Here is a 27,391-nt window from a genome sequence, read left to right as displayed (position 1 = left end):
ATAGCATCGGGAGCACAATTGCTTACACGGCTGACACGGGGCACGCGCACTCCCCTCGCGCACTGGCGGCGGTTCTGTCTGTTTCTCTCTTCCTGTGGCTGTGGGCTTCACCCACGCTCTATCTGCCAACGTAGATTCATGTACCTGTACTTTATATATACGATCTAAAATATATTGTGACGTCTTAATTAAATATATCGCACATTTCATTAATTCTACAGCATGTATACATGTAGCTCTGTTTCATTTACAAGTTTTCACTATCTGCATGCTTGCACGTAGATACAGAAATTTCCAATCTATCCTAAACATTGAAATTTACAAGACCATTTCAACCTTAGTTTCAGAATAAAACTGTTGTTTTATAATCAGCTACTACAAATACCCGGCAGTAATGAAAAATCATTATTCGAATTCCATACCAAATTTTTATTATTTTAACTTCTAAGTAAAAGCGTCATTTACATATTTTAATCCTTGCATGTTTCAGTATTGTAGTATTTCGTTATTTTGTAGCAGCAAAATTGAGTTTAATTAAATAGTTTTCCTCCGTAAACTTTTTAAGTACTTACCTATGTAATTATATTTCCAACTTGTACCCACCTACATTATTAGTGATATTTAAATTTGTCCATACTCTTCAAACCAATACTAGAACTGAACAAACTCAAAGTATGCTGTTATAAAATAAATATTGTTTTGATCTCATTGTATGCATTATGTTGTGTTTAGTAGAAGACGAAAGTGCCTACTCATAGTCGGAACTTATAACCACGTATAAGACGTAAGTTTCAACGTAGTTGGGTAATATAAAGTGCTAGCTGTTACGCACCAGTTGGAGGATCAGACGTAAAAATGGTGTTTTAATGTGTGTAGGGACAGGACATCCCAATCTACATCTGGTACGAGAGCTATCCAACGCACAGCGGGGAGGGGTACGAGGGCAGAGTGTCGCGTGTCGCGCCCGACTCGCCTTATGGAGCTGCCAGTCTCAATCTCACCAATATTAGGGAATCCGATCAGGTGAGATTAATTTAAATAATGATTTCACGTAGGACAATGAACATAACAAGCTCAAAACCCAAATGTTCATTTACTTAAATGTTATTTGTTTACGGCCAATATCGAGTTATGGATAAAAATTTGGTTTCACAGCCAAAAACCCTAAATTATTTTAGTTTGTTTCAGTCAAAATCTGATACTGTACCGAGATATTGGTTAGAAATAATTATTTCATATAATTTCAATTTCTTTTCCTCTTTCTTGGTTATGTAATTTTGTAGATGTTATACGTACTTGAAAAACTGTTAGTTTTTCGCTCAAATACGAAGTACTGTATACATATGGAGAATTGGAGAAGAACGTAATTCAACCATTCAGAAAGATAACCGATCTGGTATAATATTAAATCCGTAGTAATAGTATGATCCTTAGTAAATTGGCGGAAAGCAGGACGCTTAGTTTCGCTTTCGGTCAATTTACTGCAGTGCAAAGATAGAAGTTAAAACAAAAATCACATTTCACTATAATACACTCATGGTCACTATATCATCCCACCTAAATTTAAAGTATTATATAGCATGTTCCTAACATATAGTATTATTTCATTATGTAACGCTTACATAATGAAATTGTATTATCACATAGAACATATAAAGAGATATATATATAGTATACATCATATTTATTAAAATCCATTTAGATCACACGTTTAACTTCTATAAAGATATGTTTGAAGAACACATATATTGTAGTATTGGGTATTGTATTAGGTATTTATTGATCAGGGACTATATCGTAGCATATATAACAGTTTTCATATTTGATCGGGTACTCCCAGCTGGTTTGTTTCACAGCCAATTTACCTTGGATTATTAAACACGTTAACTAGGTGTTTATTTAGTAATTACATTGTTATACAGGGTTGGTACGAATGTAAGGTGGTATTCCTCAATCGTTCACCGAACCAACACAAGAACGGCACTTGGTTCCACCTGGACGTTCACGCGCCACCGCGCTTCTCCATCACACCGGAAGACATTATATACGTTAATTTAGGTACGAATTAAAATAATTATGCATTTGCAGTAGAATTGAATGTGTCTATTGTATGTTTTTTTATGTAATTGGAATGCCAAACAAGCTGACGGCACACATGATGAGTACTTACCATCTCTTATCATACTTTAACACACATCACAGATATCACGTCATCATATGTTTCCGTGATACCACTCATAACTAGCTATTCCGGAGAACTACGATGATACGCCTCCATATCCTGTACTTTCACTGCATTATCTCATACTTCGTTTATTCTCACACACACAGCAAAGTAGCACTGTAAGCATCTTCACGGCTGAAATAGGTGAGACACATGTACCCATGCAGATAACTTTTTACAAAGTATAGTTCGATGAAGATATTTTATATCATATAAGCTAAAATAGTACAACAATAATAAGTATCGATTTCCAGGAGATGCTATCATACTCAACTGTCAAGCGGAGGGTACGCCCACACCCGAAATCCTATGGTATAAGGACGCGAATCCGGTGGAACCATCCGGCACAGTGGGCATCTTCAACGACGGCACGGAACTCCGCATCAGCAATATCCGCCACGAAGACATTGGCGACTACACGTGCATAGCCCGCAACGGGGAGGGTCAAGTGTCGCACACGGCGCGCGTTATCATTGCCGGCGGTGCTGTTATCACTGTTAGTATTTCACTTAAATGAAACAATTTTACATAATTTTACAAACTGGTTTCCTTCACCCATAAAATTCATTTATTATTAATTCCATTATACTTTGGCTACTTGATCAATTCTATGCTATACATATGTTCCTATTGCTAATTGGTAGGTGGAAATTGCCGAGGGACTTTTAAATTACTGAACTTGAACGAAAGCTCGGGAAGCTTCTTGAAAGTTGTTTAATTAAACATAATGTAATAGATTGTTCAGTCATGAGAAATATCTGCCGCTGTAAGGTTTTGACGTGTAATCGGATTTGAGCGCTACGCATCGCCGCATAAAGTTGAAAGATAACCAAAAAGTAAATTAATTATCAATTTCAGATGCCTCCAACGAACCAAACAAAGTTAGAGGGTGAAAAGGTACAGTTCTCGTGTGAAGCCAAAGCCTTACCTGGGAACGTGACAGTGAAGTGGTTCCGTGAAGGGGCGCCCGTAGCCGAGGTGGCGGCGCTTGAGACAAGGGTAACCATTCGAAGAGATGGCGCGCTGGTCATCAACCCGGTCGCTGCTGACGACTCGGGACAATACCTCTGCGAAGTCTCCAATGGCATCGGAGACCCGCAGAGCGCTTCAGCGTATTTAAATGTCGAATGTGAGAATCTAATTCAATGTAGATCTTTTTATTTTGATAAACTGTAATTCAATATAGCAATGATTCACTACTGTAATCACTACATAATACTACCTGTTAGGTAAATACTAAATATTTAGTACTTAGCATAGTAAGGCGTTGCATGCCGTAACTTATACATTTTAATTTACATCTTGTTCGCCCTTTTACTACACATTTAATATACAATATATAAAATTTTTGTTAAATATATAATATATACTTATAAATGTATATGATTATAAAAAAATAACACTAAATAACTATTAATACTATAAATAGTTGCTTTTCTTGTTTCTTTACGGAGAGGTGGTAATTATTATTTTTTATTTGATTTTCATTGCTATAAATTTGAAAACACCTTTTTACTATTTCTACAGATCCTGCAAAAGTAACGTTCACACCCACCGTGCAATATTTACCATTTCGTCTGGCGGGCGTGGTGCAATGTTACATCAAAGCGAACCCTCCTCTTCAGTATGTTACGTGGACAAAGGACAAAAGGCTGCTAGAACCCTATCAAACAAAAGATATAGTTATTATGAATAATGGCTCTCTACTGTTCACCCGAGTCAATCAGAACCATCAGGGTCGGTATACCTGTACACCATACAACGCTCAGGGTACACAGGGATCGTCAGGTACGTATTTCTTTTAAACTGTTAGCTAGCAACTTTAAACTTTTCTTTGTATTTATTAGCCTTTCTACAATTAGTATATATCCTGCTCAATATTTTTTTTTACTTTGTTCTTCTTGAAAAATAAATGTGTTGTTAAAATTATATACCCACCCTTCTGCTAAGTTTTTACCGTTCATTACTTCATTGTGGTTGCCATATATCAAGTATATTTTGTCCAGAATAATAATACTTAAAAATGTTAGTCAATAACAAAATTTAGATACTATTAGAATGTAGCTACAAATAAACATATATTTTTTGATGCAGGACCTATGGAGGTACTCGTACGCAAACCTCCAGTTTTTACAGTGGAACCGGAACCGCTGTATCAAAGAAAGGTAAGTTTGTTTTTCCATTTTTTTACCTCCTCTATTAAAAGGAAAGTCAAATTTGGATCACAAAATCTAAAAAGAAACTAAACCAAAATTCAACAATTACTGACTAAGAAGGATCTATTTATCAACAAGATTATCAGCGCACAAAAATAACGCAATCTCAAAAGAAGGGGCATGTAGTAAGCTCTGTATAATACCTACATAATTTTTTTTAATTCCAAAAGTTTGAATAAATTGTTCCCTCTCATGTTCCATTGATAGGTGCTGGACATCTTCGATTTTTTTTACACACAAACAATTTTCTTTTTTCCTTAAACATCCATACTTGTATATGAAGGTGGGTGAGTCTGTGGAGATGCATTGTGAGGCTCAAGAGGCGGAGGGCACGCAGCGGCCCAGTGTGACGTGGCGGCGGCGCGACGGGCTGCCGCTGCAGAAGAGTCGGGTGCGCGCGCTCGCCGGCAACATCACCATCGACACGCTGCGCCGACAGGACTTTGGCATCTACCAGTGTGTCGCCTCCAACGAGGTAACACCATACTAAACTAAAACATCACAATATTTATTCAGTATCAATCATGCACGGTATTCACACAATGATAATCATATACACATCCAACATACATATTAATATTTCTTAAAGGTGGGCAGAGACTGTCTACAGAGACCACTTGAGAGACTAGACACTAGAGACACTAGACATAGACAATAATAGTCTATTCTATTCTATTCTATTCTATTCTATTCTATTCTAACTTTTTTAATAATTTAAAATTTATTTTCGCATAGATTATCATTAATAATTCGTTGATAGTTAAGAGTGTAAAAATGTGAGAATAAACAATTTAGTATCATTTGTTTCTAAAATAAATGGACTGATCAACAGATATAGCTTCAAAGGTTCATGATATGTCGCGACTATGTAGGTATTTGCGCTTTAAAAGCTATTTTACGGATTCCACACTAGACTGTCAAACCCCCATAACGTGTAATTTTTACATCTTATATCATCATATCTTTTCTACATATTAACAATTAATATATTTCAACCGGAACACTGTTAACAAAGATTTGCGTCTGTAGTTTCATCTGATTTCCTTATTGTGATGATTTGAATTTGACAGGTGGCTACAATTGTAGCGGATACGCAACTAGTGATAGAAGGCACGCAACCCCACGCGCCGTACAATGTGTCGGGAACAGCGACGGAATTCCAGGTGACGCTACGCTGGCAGCCAGGTTACGCGGGTGGGCCCGACTACAAGCAGGACTACACAATCTGGTACAGGGAGGCTGGCTTCTCCGAGTGGACCAAAGTACCCGTTACGCCCTCTGGTGCTACTTCTGTTAGTTACTTTTATTTAACCCTAGTAGATAGTATTATTAAGGGTAATACTGGACCAGTTGTGGTGGAGAAAATCGAGCTCAATTTTGCTACGTACGAAGCGATCTAGGAAGCGATTCAGGGCGCTCCCCACCAGTGATCCGGTATTTCTCCTGGTTTTAGAGTTGTATGTAAGTCGTTTAATTGCTTGCCACACTTCTTCCATTTTACCTAATCCAAGTGACTTTTTTCCGAACTGCAAGTTGTGTTGTTGTATTAATTATATATGTGTAGCATGATAATATTTATATTAATATAACATATAATATTTGTTTTTAAATATAGTGTGTTATTTTATATGTAAGTAATTATTGTAAATTTACAATAAACATATTTTATGAAATGTAATAAAATTAGTATATTGTATTTATATTAATTTACAGATGCCAAATAGTATTAATAATTGAAATCACTATGTTATAAATTGTTCCTAGGTAACAATAAATCGCCTTCAACCGGGTACTACGTACGAATTTCAAGTGAACAGCAAAAACACAATAGGTGAAGGAATGATGAGCAAGGCTATCACAATAAGAACATTAGGTAGGTATATTTTTAAATGTACACGGGAGTAGTTGTATGCCTCGGTGACGGTCAGTTAATATGTTCACTAATACTGTGTGAATAACGGTATTTTCTTCATAAATATAAGTATTTACTCTATTGAAGTGTTGGTGTAATATTGTCTAATGTCAAATCCATAATATTATATAGTTTACAGATTCAATGATTGTGAACAATATTTTATGTATTAATTTAAAGTTTATTGGTCATTACTATTGTAAAGTGCAGGTCTATGGCAATATGAAAAAAGAGAGCTAACAACTTGAAAACTTTATAGAAAATTAACCAAGTAACTTATTCACAGTAACAGTTTTTCGTCTATATATGTAGGTAGATGTCGGTATCCACTTTCAAAATCTATAAATAAGTGCAATGTCTGAGATATTATTAGAGTTGTTATATATATTATTATTCTTAAAAGCAGGAGGAAAATGTTTTAATCAATGCTGAAGATTTTCAGTGTTAACATAACATTGCCTTTTGTAGATGTAGGCGCGAAGCCGAAAGTACCGCCCACCCTGGCGGGCCCAGTCGACGATAAGATATTTCCAAATCCACCCGAAGGTTCTGGTATAAACTCACATTGCACATTCTCTATTATATATAATAATTACACTCGCTTACTAACGCCACATGTGTAACTCTTATGCTCATAATCATTATTGTTTGCATGTTTTCTACCTTCTTTCTTTCTCTACAATTTATCCCTTATTTTGTAAGAAATGCTTAGTATTTTTGTTTCGCATTATTATTACGTTATCCATATTTATATTATAATTATCTGGTGAAATATTAATTTCCCGTATAAAAAGATTAATGAGAATTTTGATATTGTTTTAGAAATAAAAATTCAAAGAATTAATTCGTGTTGCTTTTAGTAGTTGATGTAATCTGCAGGTGCTATGATTGTAATGCGAGTGATTAATATGAATTTTTTAGGTCCAAAGTCTGGTCCGCCGCGCAATTTAACCGTGACAGAGGTGCATAATGGGTTTCTAATAACATGGCAAGCGCCTCTAGAACGAGCACACCTTGTACAGTACTACACGATCAAATACCGCACCGACGCGCAATGGAAGACCCTTAACAGAGGACAAATCCGTCCGGAAGAAACCAGTTACCTTGGTATATTTGACATACATTTCTCTAGAACTCATTACCTGTAACATACAACCCAGGTAAAGGTTACAAAGTTTTTTACAAAGTATTTAACTTTGTAAAAGTTGTTTCCTTGGGTACCTCTGTTTTAATCGCCAATCAGCTTACTTTATATGCTGTGTTGAAGGATGATATTGTGCAGAGAAATTACAGTATATGGAGGCATGACATGTTCCTCAATGGCAATGGCAATCACGGTGGTCACATATTGGAGTGATATCCATAGTGCATCATCATGTATATAGGCGACGGTTGTCTCTTACCATCACATGGGCCATCAGCTCGTTCCCATTCTTGTAATATATATATATGTAAAAACAATTTATTTACAATGTATACAAATATAGTATACTGTCTCTCTCTCTATGTGTACAAATATTGTATATATCAATTATTTCTGTCATTTACTTATAATCTATGTGTACCCAGCACATAGATTACGTCACATATTGACGGGGAGACAGAGATCGATATAATGTGGCATTGTGTAACAAGGGGTTTTAAATTATATAACGATGCATTTTTAAACTACGTAACGAAAAACTTAAAAATATTTCCAACTTCATCTATAAGCATCGTATAAGCATAAGATTTAAAACACTCGGTTTACTATTGTTAAATTGTAAAAGACAAGGCCGGGTAACGGTGTCAAGAACCTGACATTTTTGTGACACAATTTAGTGATGGAATATTTGGATGGATAACAATTGTGTAAACACACAATTTTTATCCATCCAAGTATTTGATCTTTGTTTACCTGTATTACAGTATTTACAAAAATATATATCTAAATATTTATATCAGTAGTCCAGTACCCATGAAGCAGAGCTTTGCTTATCTTGGGGATAGATGGCGATGTGTGAATTGTATTATTATTATTATATTATAATTACAGTCAAGAATTTGGTGGGCGGCCGAACCTATTATTTCCGCGTGTTGGCCAACTCTGCAAGCAGCTACGAGAGTTCCGATGAGGTGAAATTCCCGGTGCCGGCGAGGGTAAAGCATAAAGCGATCACGGCTGGCGTGGTCGGCGGCATACTGTTCTTCATTGTCGCTATCATACTATCTGTGTGTGCTGTCAAGATATGCAATAAGCGAAAACGTCGCAAGCAGGAGAAAGGTGAGCTCGATGCGGGAGAGGTGACCGTCGCCCGCTCCCGGGGCTCGCTTATGGTTGTTTATACAATTTCAAGAATGGTGTTTATCAATAGCTTATCACTAGCTTCATCCTACGGCGGTACTCAGGTGGAATATACTTAAGTATTTATAAATAAAAATTATTGCTCAGTATTCTTATTTAGAGAGCTAAAGTTAACTAATGTTAACTACATTAGTATTTGTACATTCATGCATATATAGATACCTGCACATATGGGGTGGTCGAAGACCTTTAATATAACTTATTAACCTAAATTTTATCGATTTTTATTAACATTTAATCTATTGATAAACACCATTGAATGTATATAAGCATCACATAAGAGACGCGAAAACACAAAGTAAATTACTGTTTTACCAAGTTCAAAAGATACAAGGCAGTAACGAGTCACTTACCATATTGTCGGTGACGATGCTCATTTCAACATATTTTTGACAAAATATTTTATTAACAAAAAATCATTTACATCTACCATGTTTGTGTTTAGCTTTTGCATGAAATTATTTTCTCTTTTCTTTACTTATAGGTAAATAGGCCTAGGACAGGGATGCCATTATTACAAGAATTCTTGCACACATACGAGTTTTGATTTTTTGTAGTAGTACATCTTTATAGGATTGATGATATACGAAATTGGCCACTACACTTGAGTTCTTCATAAGAAGCTAAATGTTTTATGGTTGATAACCCTAGTCTAGGGTTATACCTAATTATTTATTTTTTTATACTGTTTATTGCACCAATTCAGATTCAATTTAGAACAAAAAATATTAAAATAGTATATTCACATTAATAGATATAAAAAGTGGTCTTATCGCTAAGCAATGCTATCTCTATCTCGACGACTGTAAATTTATAGTTGACTAGTAGCCCGGCTCCGGTCGGGTGGTAATAACATTTTGAGCGTTGTATTTTTAACGTAATATATAGCTTGTTACTAGCTAACTTTTATAGATAAAATTTTAATTGTAATTATTTCCTTTGCTATCATTTGTGCCATTGTTCATCATAAACTTAGCCTATTACTCTCTGGAATGTACCTACAATAATTAAAAGATCAACAGTTAAAAAAAATCATTATATATAATTCTTAATTGAAAGAAAAACGAACACGTTTTACTAATTAATTTTAAAAAATCCAAGAGAACTAACCACGGTAATAGACGAGCATATCGTTCCAGAGTGTAGTAGCTTTCAAGCTGACAATATGGTGAGTGTAGTTAAGGTGGTGGTGTGTTGTGTGTGGTGGCGGGTGACGGTCGCGCTTTAAGACGAATCTAGGTACAGGTTGCACTGCGTTAATATTTAGAAATTATTCGATTGCAGCATACAACATGGTAGCCGCGCGACTGACAGACCTCCGCGCCGCTGACAGCACTCAAGTGCCTTTTAAGAAGTGAGTACAGTATAGTAATAAATTACATATTGAGATTTCAAAATATGATGGCAATAAATAACAAGAATACATTTCTGTTCTTGCTGCTAAATAGGAAATCAGGTTGGTTGGAAAATTGTACAATACCTATATATGTTGATTTTTATTCTTATTTACGACTATAATCCCAGATATATCTCATGGTGATTTGAATATTTTGAGTCCAATTTCAGATTCGAACCCTTCCTTTTTTTTGTTATTCGTGTCTTCATCACGAGAGAATCAATCAAAAGTTGAGACAATTATATTAAATATCAAACTTTGAGCTTTCTAAAGAGAACGAACTCTGAGTCTAAGACGTTCTTCCATTTTGTCCTCAGTGCGAAAAGACTATTGTATATGTTGACAGATTTAGAGAACGCGGAATATCGAGTATAGTACAGTGCTTGCGATTCACCGCGAACTGGGTGTGGCCGGCGTCGCGGTGCGGCGGCGAGGCGCAATACTGGGGCTCGGTGGGGCGCGTGTCGGCCGCTCCCCCCGCACCGCCCTCGTCCTCCTCGTCCTCGGCGCCGGCGTCGGCCGCGCCCTCGCCCGCGCCCTCCTCCTCCGACGACGGCGGCTTCCTGCCGCGGCTGCGCGCGCCGCTGCGGCCGTCCGCCGCGCCGCCGCTGTTCCGGGCGTCGTCGCCGGCGCTGGCGCTGCACTGGCCGCCGTGGCCGCCGTGGCCCCCGTGGGCGGCGTGGACTCCCTGGTCGCCGCTCCACGTGTCGGACCTCAGCTCTGTGCCTTTCCCCAGCTCGGCGGACGGATCGTTCCCGACCCCCCCTTCACCGTTTCGACTGCGAGCGATGCGGATAGACCCCATGTCGCGGTCGAGCAATCTAGCTCGGCCAAGAGCGCGGCCGCTGCTCCGACACACTCGACCGCGTACTATCTCGGAGCCGCCACCGCACGAGGCGTCGCCGGAGAGTCGCAGCTCGTCGAGCGGCTTCGGCAGCAAGAACGCGTCGTCATCGCAGCACAACCGTAGCAGCCGCACGGGCAGCCTGGCGGAGTGGCGGCCCCCGCCGTACCGGCCGCCGCCGCCGCCGCCCCGGCCCGGATCCGGCGAGGCGGCGGACGCCGGTTCCGTGGACGTCCACTACGAGTTCGATCGCGCGACGCGCACACCCACGCCTTCGACACCGGAGAGGCCGCGGGCGCGACCGTCGCGTGACGACGTCGAAGCGCGAGTTCGGGCTATGAAAGAGGAATTCTTGGAGTTCCGCAAGCGGCAAGCACTACGACGACGATCGCCGGAACCACTGGGTCCGCCACCGATGTCGTTGGTGCCTTTGCCGCTGTCTCCGACCTCTCCAGCCGAAACTGTGTGCTGAATGGCACTGTGTTGGAACATGCTCTTACCCCACCGATTCCCTGTTCGAGTTATGATTGTCATCTCCACTGAATACATGGATCAATGTTCAAACCGTTTCTATTATTGGATTTGAATAACAGTATCTAGCACATAAATGTACTCAGTGGAAATTATAATTTTAAACGAATTTTGCTTGATCTCTTTATAAAGTAGCAACAAATAATTAAATTTCATTCGAGTAATTACTATGTTCGAATAGATAATTTGACTTTATCAGCAAACCTCCGCCTAGCAAATAATAAACGATGGGCACAGAGAGGCTAACCTAACCCACTGATAGTTATGCTGTTCGATGAGATTTACATAATGTTCGACCTGGAATGAGCTGAACGAAGGCAATATTCCGAGGTAGATATGAATTGATACGTTCACTCTTTAAGTAGTGTTATTAAAACTCCCACCTTGGTCGCCGGCGCTGCGAACTACGCCGGCGACTCTTATATAATAGGTTATTTAGAAACGATGACATCGGTCGCATATTGATATATGACTGTAATAATGTACGTATATAAAGTGGATGCTGGGGCATTTTGTATTCGCACTGCCTGTACTCGAATAACTGATATAATTGTGTCAATTAACCAGTCGAGAAATACATTTCCATTTCAACACGGCAAACTTAATATGAACAATTCTATAATATATATATATATATATATTGCTAATAATATCCTCATATACCTAAGAGAATATAGGAATTTACAGTGAATTGCGTCAAAACTTGGTGCTCTGTATCGAATATCTTAACTCTCGCATGTTTTAATGTAACACAAAATCTTTAAAAATTAATAATTTGTGAGACGATTATACAAATCATAATAAAATTTTTAAATATGTAAAGTATTCTAAAGACACATTTTTTCATCAAAAGAACACATATTACATTGAGTTCGTAATAAAATTAGAACATACAAGCCATAACCAAAATAAATATGTTGTAGGTACAGTAATTTTAAGACATGCTTAGATCTCGTTGCGTAAAAACATTCCGCGGTGGGCAGGCAGTGCGGAGCAATTCGTTCACCTAAACGCTTTAGGTATGAGTGGGGAGGCATCCACGACACCCCTCATACCAACATTATATTGTAGTTATTATTGTAACTAATTACGAATAACGATTTATTAAAAAAAGAGCGCCCGCAGCCGGCCCTGGACTCCGGGACCTAGTGATTTTAATTATGCCCGGTGACACTACGGCCCGACGTCGCGTGCCGGCTTCGAGGGCTCATTTATATATAATATACAACAAAATAATCATAAGTAGATATTAGATATAATGTAGATCGAAACAAGACGTATAAACTGAAATGTGTTTGATATTTTCAAGATTTATTTTTCAAGTACAAATTTATTAATTTTATTATTGTTTATGTACCTACATTATTTAATTTAAAAAACTGTAAATATGTAAAAAAGACATATTAGATATTATCTTATACACTTATTTATTTAGTAATTGTATGTATGATTGAGGTTCTCTTGAACTTTTTGCCAGTACTTGTGAGGCACTAGACACTGTCGCCATTTCTTGCTAATTAATTTAATGTTTTTATATTTTTTACTGTTATACATACTTATAATATAGCACCAAACGAATGGCTCGTGTCGATGCTCAAAGTACATACACAAAAGTTCAGTCAATTGTTTTATACTTGGGCACTTGTCTGCCCGATCAGTGCCCACTATGTATATCGACTGAAGTTATACATACCTATATGTTTCATCGAGTCACGTTACAAATTGGACAGAGGCATTCAATATACCAATTATTTAACAATACAAACGTAATTCGTCTCTCGGTTCCTGGAGCGATCCCACCTAATAGATGACCAGTCAATGAAAAGACTGTTTAGTAGATATTACATTTGTTATTAGGTTTATTTATCGCCTCGGACGTGCTCTTCAATATCTCCTTGCATGCACGTTGCACTGTTTTGTATGCGTTGTTTGTGAAACAGGACATCTCTAATACTGGTATATTGTGTTAAGGACCTCCTAAGAAATAAGAATAAAAATGTACGCTTTAAAGAAATTGAGATAAATTATTGATAACAAATAGATAGGTAGGTATGATAAGGTGTAGTTATATATGTGCGTGCATGGATTGAGAGCGCCTGAGCTGACTGCCAAGACTGGAACTGGGCGTCTGATAATGCCGCTTTATACGGGTCGTAATAGGATTTGCTTTGTATATCCCGCTGATAGAACTGTACTAGTCTGTTAATTTGACGCCCTAAACGCGTGAGGCCTATTATTCTCGGCGGTATAGTCCGTCACAAAACAAATCCTATTAGGATTCGTTTGAACCCGGGGCCAAACATACATTTAAATGCGCAAATTCCTGCAAAGTTGTAATATATGTATATCGAGATACAAGTATGTCGCACACCTACTGACAGCTCGATGTACATAACAACAAGTTTAAACAAACATTGGCGCTTTACGATCTTATGTCGGTTTTTGAACGCACATCTGGAAGTGCGAATATGTACGTAACGAGTTTTACTTGAGCAAAGTACTACGAGCATATATGTTTAGAAACATGTCTGGTGGGTACATTTTTGCTTTAGACAATGTGTTCAAAAGTACATATGTTGAAAATTTAAAAGTCATATTATATCTTTTGGAAGTGAAGGGAGTACGTTTGGCGCGGGGATAGAGCGGCATGATTAGACCCTCTGGCAGCGGGCGCCGCGTACGGTGCCACTCGAGCGCTACAGCGCCCTACGTAGGTACCTATTGAACTGTATCATGTTACGTCTAGGGCAGCGAACGAGCGCATCATTTAGTTCACTGCCGACGACGATCAAACTAGATTAAGATACGTATAACGACACACGGTAGATGTTTGTTTTTTATTATTTTCTAACATGTTCTCTAGTTAACTCCAGCCATAGTGTTACACTTTAGAATATTAGGGTCGACGAATTGTGCAATAAATTAGCCACTGTTACAGTATATTAATTATAATATGTCAAAACATGCTCAATATTTTCGACTGACCAACTGTATAATGTATCAGTATAAATAAATTTTGACACGATCGTGTAATACGAATTTATGCTTGAGTGTAGGTCAAATTGAAATTGTGTTGCCGATTGCTTTCGTCAGTCGATCACAGATATGGATTGAAGTAGATGTCGCAACTGCAAATCCTTTGAGTGTCAATTTAGTAGTTCGTTTGAACTTAATTGACTCCAGAAGCTGCAAAGTTGGGACTTTAAATTTGTATAATTGATAGTAAAATCATTACAGATGGTATTGTGTTCTATCAATAGTTGTGACAGGTTTAGTCTTGACATAAATTCAGGTATTGCGTCGTTTGTTCCGATCTGTGTCTGTGCACTCGATGCCTGTCGGATTGTACTCGTATGTACCTATATGTAAGCATGGCTCCGTATCGTCACCAGCCTCATCAGGGACTGGTAAATAAACCATTAGCAAGGAAGTAGTTTAGCCCCAGGACATGGGAACAAACGCGTCTACATTTAGTACATAATACCTAACTATAGGCCGATAATTATCTATTACGCACAGTTATCAATTGTTTACAAATTTTGTTAAAGAAAATTATAAAAGTGCTAGATTATTACTTTTTACTGTAAATACAGATTATTCGGATGTGTTTTCAGGCGAATACACACCTATTGCACGATTATGTAGGTACCTACACAGTAAAATGTTTTTTTGGGTATTTTATGTAGATTTTCTTGCCCAAACCTTACTTCTTCTTTATTTAATTAGTTCATACATCATTGTTATTGATATGTTATGTCTACTCGATTAGTACCTACATGATATATCCCGTTGGCTATAATTTCGTCTCGTACGTATCATTATATACGTGCAAGTATGAAGAAACAAAGGATAATATTATATATATATATAGCTCAAACCATGTGATATCTAGTCTTTTCCATTATAAAATTATCCTTCCTTTTACATACTTAACATAACATTAGACGTAAAGCGCATCCTATAGGTTCAAGAAGCATCTTATCTATTTGATAACTTGATATTAATGGTACTTATTCATAGTAATATAAGTACCTATTGGTATAAAATCTGTCGGAGCACTACAATACCTCTATCACAATTATCTTTCTATCATTATTTATTTCCTAAATTACAAAAGAAATTATGAGAATAATAGCATTTCAAAACATAGCCTAAAGTCATTCGACAATTTCTATAGACTAAAATGAAAAGATAGCAATATATTAGATTAATGTTAACTAAATCGTATTGTATCAGTTTGTATAAAGAGGAGTAAGTATACAAAATTATGTGCACATTGGCAGATATGCTTGTGTAATGCGGATAAACAGCAGCACCCGAATATTAAATAATCAAACGCATCCTGCACAATATCTCAGCACAATAATTGATAAATACTCGAATATTCAAAATATCATACTAAGCACTTTAACTCCAATAACTCCACAATAAGTTTACCTCAATTGGAAACAAAAATGCACAAGCCACGATTTTATAATACGAAATATCCATTACTTTCGTTTTTTAGAATATTTTTAGTTGTAAGTGTTGAGATCATGTGTTTACTGTGTAAGCACAAAAAGGATTCAATTCAAAAAGATAAAAATACAATAACGTTGCTATGATTATACTGTTGTATTATTTCTTACTATAGCTTTATTTCTCAGCATTGCCTGCATTAATTCAAATAAAAAATATCCTGTGAAAATTTAGATTACCATCTGTGTATCATATTTCATTCCAATCCATTCAAGTGTTCACGAAAGAGTAACAAAACCTATCCTTCCGTCCTCAGAAACTCACGTTAATGATAATTGTTTTCGCACTAAGAGGAAAATAAAAAAAAATGGTCTCATTCTGTCGCAATATTTCAGGTGTAAAACAGAATATTTTGATTCTTGATGTAAATAAAAGTGAAATTAAAATGTAGCCTATGGAATCCTCCCTCTATTAATTACATACTATTATAATAAAAAAATATTGATATTCATTAATAACAATAATAAATATATATCATGAAAATGTAGCAGATATTGCAATACCAATACAACTGATGGTAAACAACCGGCGTCGATATAGGTACATATACTCTATATATCATGACCATTTGGTATCCTCCTCATGCGGTGGTACTTCGAAGGTCTAAAGTGGAATGTCTGTAAACCCCATCTATTTTTATATGATTGTAATGGCAAACAAGGTCGCCTTATAGGTAGTAAACAATACCCGTCATCTATACACTTCATCACTACGATCTCGTTATCAGATGACACTCGTAACACCACTCATGGGTTACAAATTTAATGCATTCCATAGAACTAAAATATAATGCCTTCTGTTCTGTAATTACACTGCCATATCTCATACTGTAATCGAAACACGGCCTACAAAGTAAGAGATGCTTGGCGGCTGAAATAGCTGAGTCTACTTTGATGAAGTGTAAACACTACATTTATATAGATAACATTCACATATATGTGGTGAGAAATAATATTTCCACTGTTTATCTATTTTTAATTTTGATTTATATAGTTGAGAAATTAACTGTATTAATTTATCACTACCTACTTGAAAAATTATCAAGGTATAATGGGAGAATACAAGTAGCTACCGAACATTATGACAATGTTACTAAACTACATTGTAGTACTATACAATACCAAAAATATGTATCAAGACTTCCATGAAACACATTAAGATAATGCCCTAAAACAGAAAGGAAACATAGGTCCCATGTAAACCGGTTTTGGATCGGCTATCATTACTATGCAAGAGTACTTAATTATGACATATTGGCAGTAAGTAAATTCAATAAGGTATCGAGTATTCATCGTGTGAACACCGTTGTGGAAAATGCCACAGAAAAATAATAATATTATTTACTTCGGTAGCTATGACACAACTTCATTTTATAATTACGTAAACGTTCGGTAACGATTCCCGTGGATTATCTCTTATAGAGCAGAAAATCTTGATTGTGAAATCCACCACACAAACAAAATTATTGCTCTGTATAAAATATACATTGAGTATATAATGTAAATTACAAACAACTTTTATTTAATTTATTTATTACATTTACTTATTACTATTAATTTAATTTAATTAATATTTATTTTATATAATAATAATATGTAGGTAGTAAATATAAGTAGATTTATTTACGACTTTGTAACAATCAAAAGTATTTTTCAGTTGTCTGCTCAACACTTATGATTTGTGAAGCTGATTATGGCCCAGATTACGGAAATGAATGGCTGTATTTTGTAGACGATAATGGAACTACACACGTAATGAATTTCTCTTCATTACCACCTGAAAGCAGAGGGCTAATTTACGGAAAACCGCATTTCTATTTATATACGAGGTGGGTAAATTAAGGCGAAATCATTACGATATGTAATGATGAAGTTTTTAGGACATAAACAATAGACATACATGTAAATTATACGTGTTATAGTTTACCAGAAACAGAATACGATAAGTGCTATAGACAAGTAGACAGGTAGGTAAATACATTTGTATCCGACTGGAAAAGTATTGTATTGCACTGTAACATTACCAATTCAATCATTTAGTTTAGTGTAGTATCATTTAGCCAATAAATGACTAGGAACTGACAGTATAAATGGACTACGGAGTTTCCTTAATGGTTAAAATACAATGTGTTATTTAATTGATAACAGGCAGATACAACGAAATTGTTACGGTTAGTGTATAGACAAGGGATATTTATCTGTATATATATGTCTTAAACAAAAAAAATATCTATTATATTACGTATTTATAAGATATTAACAGATTTATTATTTGACAGTTTAAATCGAATTGACGATTCCGAATTACAGCGTTTGGTTGAAAAGTATTTTACGGAGAATAAAATAGATAATCTAGAGAATATTATTATATTATTCGAGATGTAATCGATATTTCTCATCATTAAATGTACCTATGTATAATTTTTAGACAAAATTTAAATGAAGCTGAAGAATTGTTTGTGAATTATCAGAATGACCACATTAACAGCACTTACTTCAACGAGTCAAATGACGTAAAAGCGATTACCCACGGCTGGTTATCAAACACGAGAACAAGTTGGGTTCAAAACATAAAGGACAGACTGTTACAAGTAGCAGATTTAAATGTCATACTTGTGGATTGGGGAGATTTAGCTGCTAATCCACTGTACCCCTGGCCTGCATTATGTACCCGATATGTGGGAAGAAGATTGTCGAAATTATTAGAAGCTTTTAGAAATTCATACCAAGTACGGAGTAGTACACATTTAATCGGTCATAGCTTAGGTGCCCACGTAATGGGGTATGCTGGCATGTTTTCTAAAGAACAAGTATTCCGCATCACTGGTAATTATTGTGATATAAATTTGTAGAAAAATATTTTACGCAATAGTTTTTTTAAGTTTCTCATAAAGAATCGTCAATTGTATTATTATTGAATATAATTTTCCTAGGGTTAGACCCAGCGAGACCCCTGTTTGAATTGCCTAATATGGGGCCAAACTTTAGTTTGGATAAAAGTGACGCTAACTTTGTGGATATAATCCACACATGCGGAGGTAGCTTGGGATATGAGAATAGCCATGGCCACGCAGACTTCTATCCTAATGAAGGCCAGTCAGTGCAGCCAGGATGCAAGGGCTCCATGAGATACACAGGCTAGTATATTCTTTTTAAATCGTACTCTTGACAGAGTTGGTTGTGTGAGTGGTTCTCATTGTCGACTGAGGTAATTGTGATATATATAATCCTCGGATACTGTTTCGGGCACTGCGCGAAAACATTCCACAATCAACTGCTTTGTAGCAGTTAAATTATTTATTTATATTAAGATAATAAAGTATACCCTTGAATAATTAGACCTGTCAGTGATCGTTTCGGGTAATTTATTATAAATTAATCTATACATATAAACAAAATTGGAGTGTCTGTTTGTAACATTGAAATAACTGTTTTTTTACTACGTGCATATGAATAAAAATACGGTACATACACCAAAATAACATTTTTTACAATTTTTGTCTTTCTGTCTGTCTGTCTTTTTTCTTTGTCTTTGTTTGTTCCGGGTAATCTCTGAAATGTTCGAACCGATTTTGACGGGACTTTTATTGGCAGGTAGCTGATGTAGTAATGAGTAACTTAGGCTACTTTTATTTTAGGAAAATTATCTAATTATTTTTTTATTACATTCCAGGCGGATGAAGTCGCGGGCACAGCTAGTCTTCCTTTATAATTTGTCCTACATATATTTTATGATTATGTAACAATCTATGCTGACCTACGATAAAAAACTTCATATTTAAAATTTCAGATAGCTGTAGCCACGGGAGAGCATGTGAATTTTTTTATGAATCGATACACAGCGGAATAAAGTTTAACTCTTATCCTTGCGAGAATTGGGAAAGATTTGACAGAAGTGAATGTAGGACCAATCCCACTCTAATGGGTTACCCCGCAGACGTAGAAACTTTTGGTGATTTTTTTCTTCACACTAAAAATGAAAGTATTTACGCCATCGATGATGACGAGGGTTCATAAATTTAAAATATAATAGGACTTTATAAGATACATATCATTGTCCTTATTTTTTACTTTTCGTTTATAGGTTCATAATTTTAAAATATAATAGGACTTTATAAGATCATTGTCCTTATTTTTTACTTTTCGTTTATAATGATAAGGCAGGTAAATAATAAAATGTTTCAATGGAATGCATCATTTATTACATTTCATTTAATTAACTATAAACGACGTCTAAAAGGCACCGCTACATTAATTTAAAGTTCAGTGCTAAGATTTTACAGATCTTACTAATCGATAGTTATACATATTCACATTTTAAACAGGTACCTAATGTTCGTAAATTTAATCTTTGGATTTACCTGAAACGAAAAAAAATATATTTTATAAATATGTATTAATTAAAATGCATTACAAACTTTACGTCGCTGAAAAAATCAGATGATACAAAGTTATGCATCATTATGCATCAGTCGGGAAAAGAAGACAAAAAAAATTCATCATTTAATGAAGATGCCTCATTCAATAAAATAAGCTAATTCGATTATTATCTTTTATAATCAAAATATAATTTGAATAAAGTTACTAACTGTGGAGCTACCACAGAATCAAAATACAGGTCCATCCATTTTTCACCTTATGCAGCTCAACAGATAAAAGACACGAACTAGATAAAGTTATTAGCATATAAATAATCAAACCCAATAATATGTGGGTATAAAATAGTTGTCAATATATAGCAAGACATTATTTTACAAAATTTAAAGTCTTGCTTTATATTGACGACTATCTATAATATTGATAGCACATGGTCTGTTTGAATGTCTATTAAATTGATTTAATTAATTAATAAATATTCCTTACACTTACCATTATTTTATGCATCATTCTTCTATTATTCTTTCTTCATTATTCTATTTTATGCATTGTTCTTATAACGATACACTGAAAAACGTTTTACATAATCACAGAATCAAGTACAAAAATAAATGTAATATCTATTTTGTATATGTATATTATACATTAATGTACAGAAACTAGTGTATAATTTAAAAATCAATAAATCCTTATAGAAAATTTATAGATCGTTCTCCAATATCTATTTTAATTAAATATCTTGCAATCGTTGTAACCGTGTTATTTTGAACTCACTTTCATTTTATATTGTAGGTACGAACTTTTTGTCTTTTGCTATTTCAAATGCGTGGATTCTGTTAAGATGCTAATGCTATAATAATTCTGAACTCAAGTGTACCCTCTTCAAAGCCCGTTGAGTAATTGGACAACAAAATTCACTGACCTGTCCCCATCAGTGAGAGTTTTATTGGTGGATTTTATAATAACTTAATTGTCTATGTTAACTTAGATAAAGTCTGGTAGATATACCTAATAAGTTACCTAACAATTTTTTTTTTCATTATTGCTATTGCTACTTCAAATAACTTTTACAATAAGTTTGACAGCAGTACACAATCAATCTAGTACAGATATACGGTTTGGTACGACGATTTAATGTTACTTTGATTATAACATTCATAATGGTATGATAAAAGATTACGAGTATTTGTAAAATATTATACATTAAATATAAGTAATGTAACTTTTTTTAACATTTAATTATTGGAATCCAAGGAGATAATACCCAGTGCAGTTTTTATAAGTACTAATAATAATGATCTATAAAATTTTCATAATTCATTCTACAATAGTATCGAAAGGATTTGTATTATTTGGCATTAAATTACACTATATCAATTTAAGATTTTAACATAGTGAATAGGAACAAAACTAATGATAACTTTATGAGACAGTTATAAAAATTCGTGAATTATATTACAAATATCTATAATATATTCTAATGTACGAGTGATGTCCTCAGACGTCTGGCAAAGGAGCAGTGTTTCACTGAAAAGAAAAAAAACATATTATATGTCATGAAAACGCATACTAATTGTGATAAAAAATAATCATAGCAACACTACCATTATTTTCAATAAAACAAAATACACAAATATAAACTACAGTGATACTGTTATTCACTACAAAAATGAAATTAATAAATAGATACAATTTAATATTGAAATCTAATGATAGTGTCTATTTATCAGATCAATAAATATACGTCATTATGCATCCGTCGGGAAAAGAAGACAAAAAATAAGCAATCATCATATTTATAACATGAATAGTGTGGATTTTATAGGATAATGTAATCAAATCAGAGTAGTCATCATCAGGTCTTTAAATGTATAATAAATAAACGTTAATATCTTATTTGCTCAAGTTTTCAAAATTAAAACGGCGCAACGCAAAAAAATATAATCTTGAATGTCTCGGGTAAATATTTCCATATTTTAGACAATTATTTTTTAATAGGAAGTGTAATTCTGATAAGGCCCAATAAATATGGATATTATTTATATATATACTTTAATAAGATGGACAATTTAAAAGTTATAGATATAACCTGTGTAGGAAATACTGATAAAAGTTAAATCAAAACTAATAATTTAGAAACCTGACCACGAACACACAAAATGAATTATATTAGTTACTACCAAATAACAAATATTTTCTAAATTAAATTTCATACATTCAAAAACCCTCACTATTGATGGAGTCACATATAAACAGAGATAAAAAATGCGAACAAACGTACCCTGTTACACAACGCTTCTAGTTGCCTTAGTACATTCATGCATTGTCTTGGTTTTCGACAAAGACTGCAAAAAAAAGAAAAAGTTTTAATTAACACAATATTTTTATTTTATAATCAGTATTTATTTTAATATTGACGGTGTGGCAGTTTTAAATCATATAGGTAATTCACAAAATATGGGCACGACTCTATCACTGTCAGAGACAACAGACCAAGGTATACAACAATTATCTTCATCGTATTGTATCTAGTTGTAATAATACAATAATGCTTACCTTCAGAACGATGAAAGCCCCTCTAGCTAAATACCGAAACCTGTAAAACAAAAACAATATTAATTCTAGAATGCATTTGTACCACAAGACCTAAAAAATAACATTAAATAATGAAATGCTATATTAAATTATTATGCTATTGTTGTTTTTTCTATATTACTAAAATATATTCCAAATAAAAAATCGAGTTTGACACAAAAGTTCTCAAAAAATTTAGTTTCTGACCAATTTTAATATAATTAGAATTATATTTTTTTTTAAATAATTTCTACTTTATATTTAATTTACAAATAAAAGTAAATTTTGACTCTTTTCACAATAGTAAAATTGAGACATCCAGGAGTAGATAGTTTATCAATAAATGATCTAAATAAAGACCAATAAGAACTATAAATTTAAAACAGTGTTTAAATAAAGATGTAAAAATCTATATGTTAAATATGGTATAAATTAAACAGTGCTAAAAATAACAGTAGTAATATTAAACGTTTACGGTGCACATACGGTAAAATATAGTCCAAGTACCGGATGGTAAAATACAATACATGATGTTATTAGATTCAAATATGATGAGATATTTCAGTGTAGAACATGTTCCATAATCGAGATAATGAATTGTTATATCGAATATATATTCCATAAATGTTGGAATAGATGTGTATTAACTTAAATTTATTTATTCAAACAGTTTAGTTCTGTGACATTCGTGGTTACTACCCTAATTAAAAATTATTTCGCATAAATATAAATTTATACGTTCGCAATACGTGAAGTAACTATTGTCATCCATCACTTAAACCATTTACATTTCAGTATGACAAAATTCCATTAAAGATTAATATGAAAAGAGGTATATTCGGAAAGTGCAGCAAAAATATTACACTTCGCTTTATTTATTACGAGTCTAAAATTTCATTGATAATCTGTTACAATTGCATAGGGTCCTTGTTTATAAACTGAACGAAATAGAATATTCAATGTTTCTTGTCTTGTAGATAATATCGATTTAGTACCTGCGTCGAAAACATTAAAAAACATCTATGAATAAAGATCAGATACACCTAACCTTACTTAGGTTAGGTGTATCTGTAAACTATAAAGAAGTACTGTTACGCATATCGATAAACACCAATAATATAAATTAATATCCGCTTAAGAAAATACCCGATTTAATAATAATTTAATCACTTAACTAGTGACGTACCAAAAGAGTGGGCAAATGGCACGGGCTTTAGGCCCGGTTCTAGTTGGAGAGGCTGTCAGTGTACAAAGATATTAACATTACATTTACATAACTTAAAAAAATGTGTTTAATTAAGTCAAGATTTTTTTTAGTATGGGTGTTTTCATTACCGTGCCGCATGATGCAGACTGGCTTGTTACTACACTAAACTAGACCATAAAATATTTAATTATTTTATTTCTGTGAATAATAATACAACAAGTAGTCCTTACCATGAACCCAATGTGGTAGTCGAGACTTGAGATATGTATATTGTTTTCTAATCTTCACTAACTTTTAGGAGTTTTCGTATTGTCTCACAAGTAACGCAACACCCCCATTATCTGTCAATTTTCAAATATATGTAAACAATATTCAATATTTCGAATTAAGATAAATTATTGCAACATTTACAGATATCATATATGTGACACGGCCATTGCCACGACTATCTAATGAGGTAACAGTATCTAATAAATAATTCTGTCTTTTTTTATAACCATATTACTGGTCTTAGCCATAGCTGACCCTACTGGTTTACTGGACGAAAATGAGGCGACTGGAAAAGGCATTAAATCTCGCTGAAGAACTTAAGGAACAGGTAAAAGCCAACTACTATCTAAAGTGTTCTCATAAAATGGATCAGGTACAACGAATGCAATATTGCACTAATCCTGCAATAGTCGCCCACACTGAAATCTTTGTCCTGTCACCAAATCATATAGATAATCTCTTATCTGGGATTAAAATGCCAGACGAAACAACAAACGGACATCAACGTAGTTTATTTTGGTTTTGAGTAGTAATATTTTTAGACCTCAATATAGTAATTCAGATCCAAAAATATGGGTATTTTACGCTTAATCTTGTTATACTTATTATTATCCATTGCAGTTAGGCATAGTGACAACAATAAATATAATATTTAGTGTAATAAATGTACTGTAATATTTAGTGTAATGAATAATGCCGGTATCAAAAATAATTAATATTATGTTTATAACCGATCCCGTAACTGACTCGACCCAGTCCTGAAAATTGGCGGCAAAGAAAATTTACCTACTACTAGAAATATTCAAGTAGTTTTCTTAATTAGTTTTCGTAATAACCATTTATACAATTCAATGTACGTATTAAGCTTTATTAACTGAAGAATAAGGGGTATAAAATCGATACGTTTAAAAGTATGATAAAATAACAATACTGTTTTCCGAATATACCTTATTAAACTTTTAGAAATTGTTCTTATCATTTAAGTAAAATATTATAATATATTGCAATCAATTCGAATGTAAAACAATACTAAATAAACGCATCTTATTTTTTGTTTCCATTCAATAAATTAACTTACCACTTGTAGGAATTGCTATAGTATTAATATTTTTTTTCTTCGTGAGGAAACTGAGGGAGAATCGCGCCTCTTTGCTGGTGATAAGTTTCTTGAGATGCTTCGATTACTCTTCTAAAATCAGGTCCAATCCTAATGCTATGAGAATTAGAAGAGAAGCTGTAAAACAATTAGGAACTAAACTAAAAGTAACAAATGGAATCAGATACAGTTCTGATGAAACGAAATGCAAAAAAAAATATGTGAGGATTCAATAGCCTGAAATAGGCATAACACATAGACATAGATCATATTTTGTAATAAGAAGACTTGTCAAACTGTTAAAAGAAAAACCGAAATACAAACAAAATCACGTAGCTGGTAATAGTTTTCGCGTAAATCTCAAAAAGAGAAATAGAAACACAAAAAAAAATACAAACCATTAACGTGCATATTAAGTAGTACATGAGTACAATATTTGTCCATTTTGGTTTCTTTTCTATGGTCACTATTTCTGACATCGTAGTCAGAACCAATGAAGGAGAATATTAAAACACGTTTACACGTGTAATTAAGACATTTATACGTAATATTAGATTAGGACCAATGAATTACGAAACTACTAGTACAAAGTAAGAAGAAAAGAAAAATAAATAAAAACTGAGAAGATAGAAAAGTTCTGAGACAACCTACATACACCAACCAACAAGTTTCAAACGTGATGAATTACGAATACACCGATTTATTCGTGAAAGATTAAAACTTTGTATCTCGTACAATGCTACAAAAATAAAGAAGTCAAAAGGAATTATACAATATTTCATTGAGATTTGACTATTTACGGTAAAAACTACAACTAGTATTTTTTATAATTAAATAGACACTGGAATTTGCATAATATGCTGAGAAGATATAGTAACATTATATCACGTTGAGGCTTTAAGAACAGAAGTAAAAGTTTTTTAATATAAAAAATAATACATTAGAATCTACAACACGACTGTAATACCAGGTAGTAGTTAGAGAAGCAGTGTCGACTGTAATTATTATGAATATAAACAGTATGGGTCAAGTTTTCGAAAGTTCATTCAATGTTAAGTAACACCAAAGATTTCATGAAGTTACAAAAAAATTTACAATATATCAATCGAACACCTAGTCTAGGAGTCTTAAGCAGTCATTGAGTTCTTACGAAGTGAGTATTTACCTAAAACCAAGCCTTGCTTTAGGCTCGTATTTAAATATAGTTGTGCACGCAGTGTTATCATAATATTCCTAAGTGTGTTTTAAGAACTCAGAAGAAATAATCAGTTGCTTAATGAGAATGCTCTTTCTCTGTGATTGATAAGGAGTATTCGTCGCCGTAAAAACTTAATACTAGATTTAAATCAGGACTATGTATTGTTAAATTCCCTTAATTTACATAAAATCAGTGTGAAGAAATTGTGTCTACAGCAGTGCGGATATAAAGTAACTAATAATTCAATATTGCTCCGAGAAGGTGGAGGGCCCCGGTATCAAGAGTTTGAAATACACTCTGCCGAGGCTTACAAAACAGCATCACACGAAATTGTAACATTGATTTAATAGACTGTCTATTAAATAAAAGGTAAAAATGTAAATTAATGAAGAAAACCAATCTATTTTTTATATACATTGATTCCGAATTGAGATACAATTAATATAAGATAGTTATTTTTAAATTGTCATATATGTTTGCGAGAGATCTACACAAAAGAGCTGATATCATGATCGCCGAAGCAAGTATAATTTCGGCATTGTGCGGTATAGTCAACGACAAAGCAAATGACCTGAACAAGTGATGTATCTAAATAAAACCAAATGATTCGTTTAATGCTATAGCTAGTTTGTTAGAAAGTTCGATCAATTATTATATGATCAATAATTTTTCTATAGATGTATAA

General features: G+C 34.1%; 3 protein-coding genes across 8 annotated transcripts in view; 2 read left to right on the top strand and 1 right to left on the bottom strand.

Moving 5' to 3' along the window:
• The window catches only part of LOC131841940 (protein turtle-like), an 87,877-nt gene extending 71,803 nt beyond the window's left edge, over nt 1–16,074 (top strand). For 4 of the 5 annotated variants that reach the window (XM_059190341.1, XM_059190343.1, XM_059190340.1 and 1 more), the window contains 14 exons: nt 877–1,023; nt 1,923–2,058; nt 2,479–2,720; nt 3,083–3,353; nt 3,752–4,012; nt 4,319–4,389; nt 4,724–4,915; nt 5,511–5,732; nt 6,205–6,313; nt 6,821–6,904; nt 7,274–7,459; nt 8,388–8,615; nt 9,981–10,050; nt 10,439–16,074. In XM_059190341.1, the coding sequence (XP_059046324.1) occupies nt 877–1,023; nt 1,923–2,058; nt 2,479–2,720; nt 3,083–3,353; nt 3,752–4,012; nt 4,319–4,389; nt 4,724–4,915; nt 5,511–5,732; nt 6,205–6,313; nt 6,821–6,904; nt 7,274–7,459; nt 8,388–8,615; nt 9,981–10,050; nt 10,439–11,408 (3,189 nt within the window). In that variant the 3' untranslated portion in view covers nt 11,409–16,074. Of the gene's footprint in view, nt 1–876; nt 1,024–1,922; nt 2,059–2,478; nt 2,721–3,082; nt 3,354–3,751; nt 4,013–4,318; nt 4,390–4,723; nt 4,916–5,510; nt 5,733–6,204; nt 6,314–6,820; nt 6,905–7,273; nt 7,460–8,387; nt 8,616–9,963; nt 10,051–10,438 lie in introns of all 5 variants that reach the window. The other variant, XR_009357470.1, reaches the window with a different exon arrangement.
• Nucleotides 1–27,391, bottom strand: part of LOC131841942 (hrp65 protein-like) — a 111,181-nt gene that overhangs the window by 65,565 nt on the left and 18,225 nt on the right. Inside the window, exons 11-12 of one of the 2 annotated variants that reach the window (XR_009357471.1) lie at nt 22,918–22,957; nt 22,651–22,706 (exon numbers count right to left, since the gene is read on the bottom strand). Coding sequence is in view for 1 of the 2 variants with exons in the window: in XM_059190345.1 (XP_059046328.1) it covers nt 22,940–22,957 (18 nt within the window). In the remaining variant the exon portion in view is untranslated. Of the gene's footprint in view, nt 1–22,637; nt 22,707–22,917; nt 22,958–27,391 lie in introns of those variants that run through there. The other variant, XM_059190345.1, reaches the window with a different exon arrangement.
• LOC131842036 (lipase member I-like) lies at nt 14,839–20,029 on the top strand. The gene is made up of 5 exons (XM_059190468.1): nt 14,839–14,874; nt 17,602–17,813; nt 18,413–18,810; nt 18,918–19,121; nt 19,775–20,029. Exons 1-5 carry the CDS (start codon nt 14,839–14,841, stop codon nt 19,999–20,001), a joined length of 1,077 nt encoding a protein of 358 aa, XP_059046451.1. The 3' UTR covers nt 20,002–20,029.

The sequence above is a fragment of the Achroia grisella genome, unplaced genomic scaffold (genome assembly GCF_030625045.1).
Source record: "Achroia grisella isolate CSIRO2021 unplaced genomic scaffold, CSIRO_AGI_Agris_v1 utg204, whole genome shotgun sequence".
Taxonomy (NCBI): Eukaryota; Metazoa; Arthropoda; class Insecta; order Lepidoptera; family Pyralidae; genus Achroia; species Achroia grisella.
The sequence above is the reverse complement of the archived record's forward strand: the minus strand, read 5'-3'. Positions and strand labels throughout refer to the sequence as shown.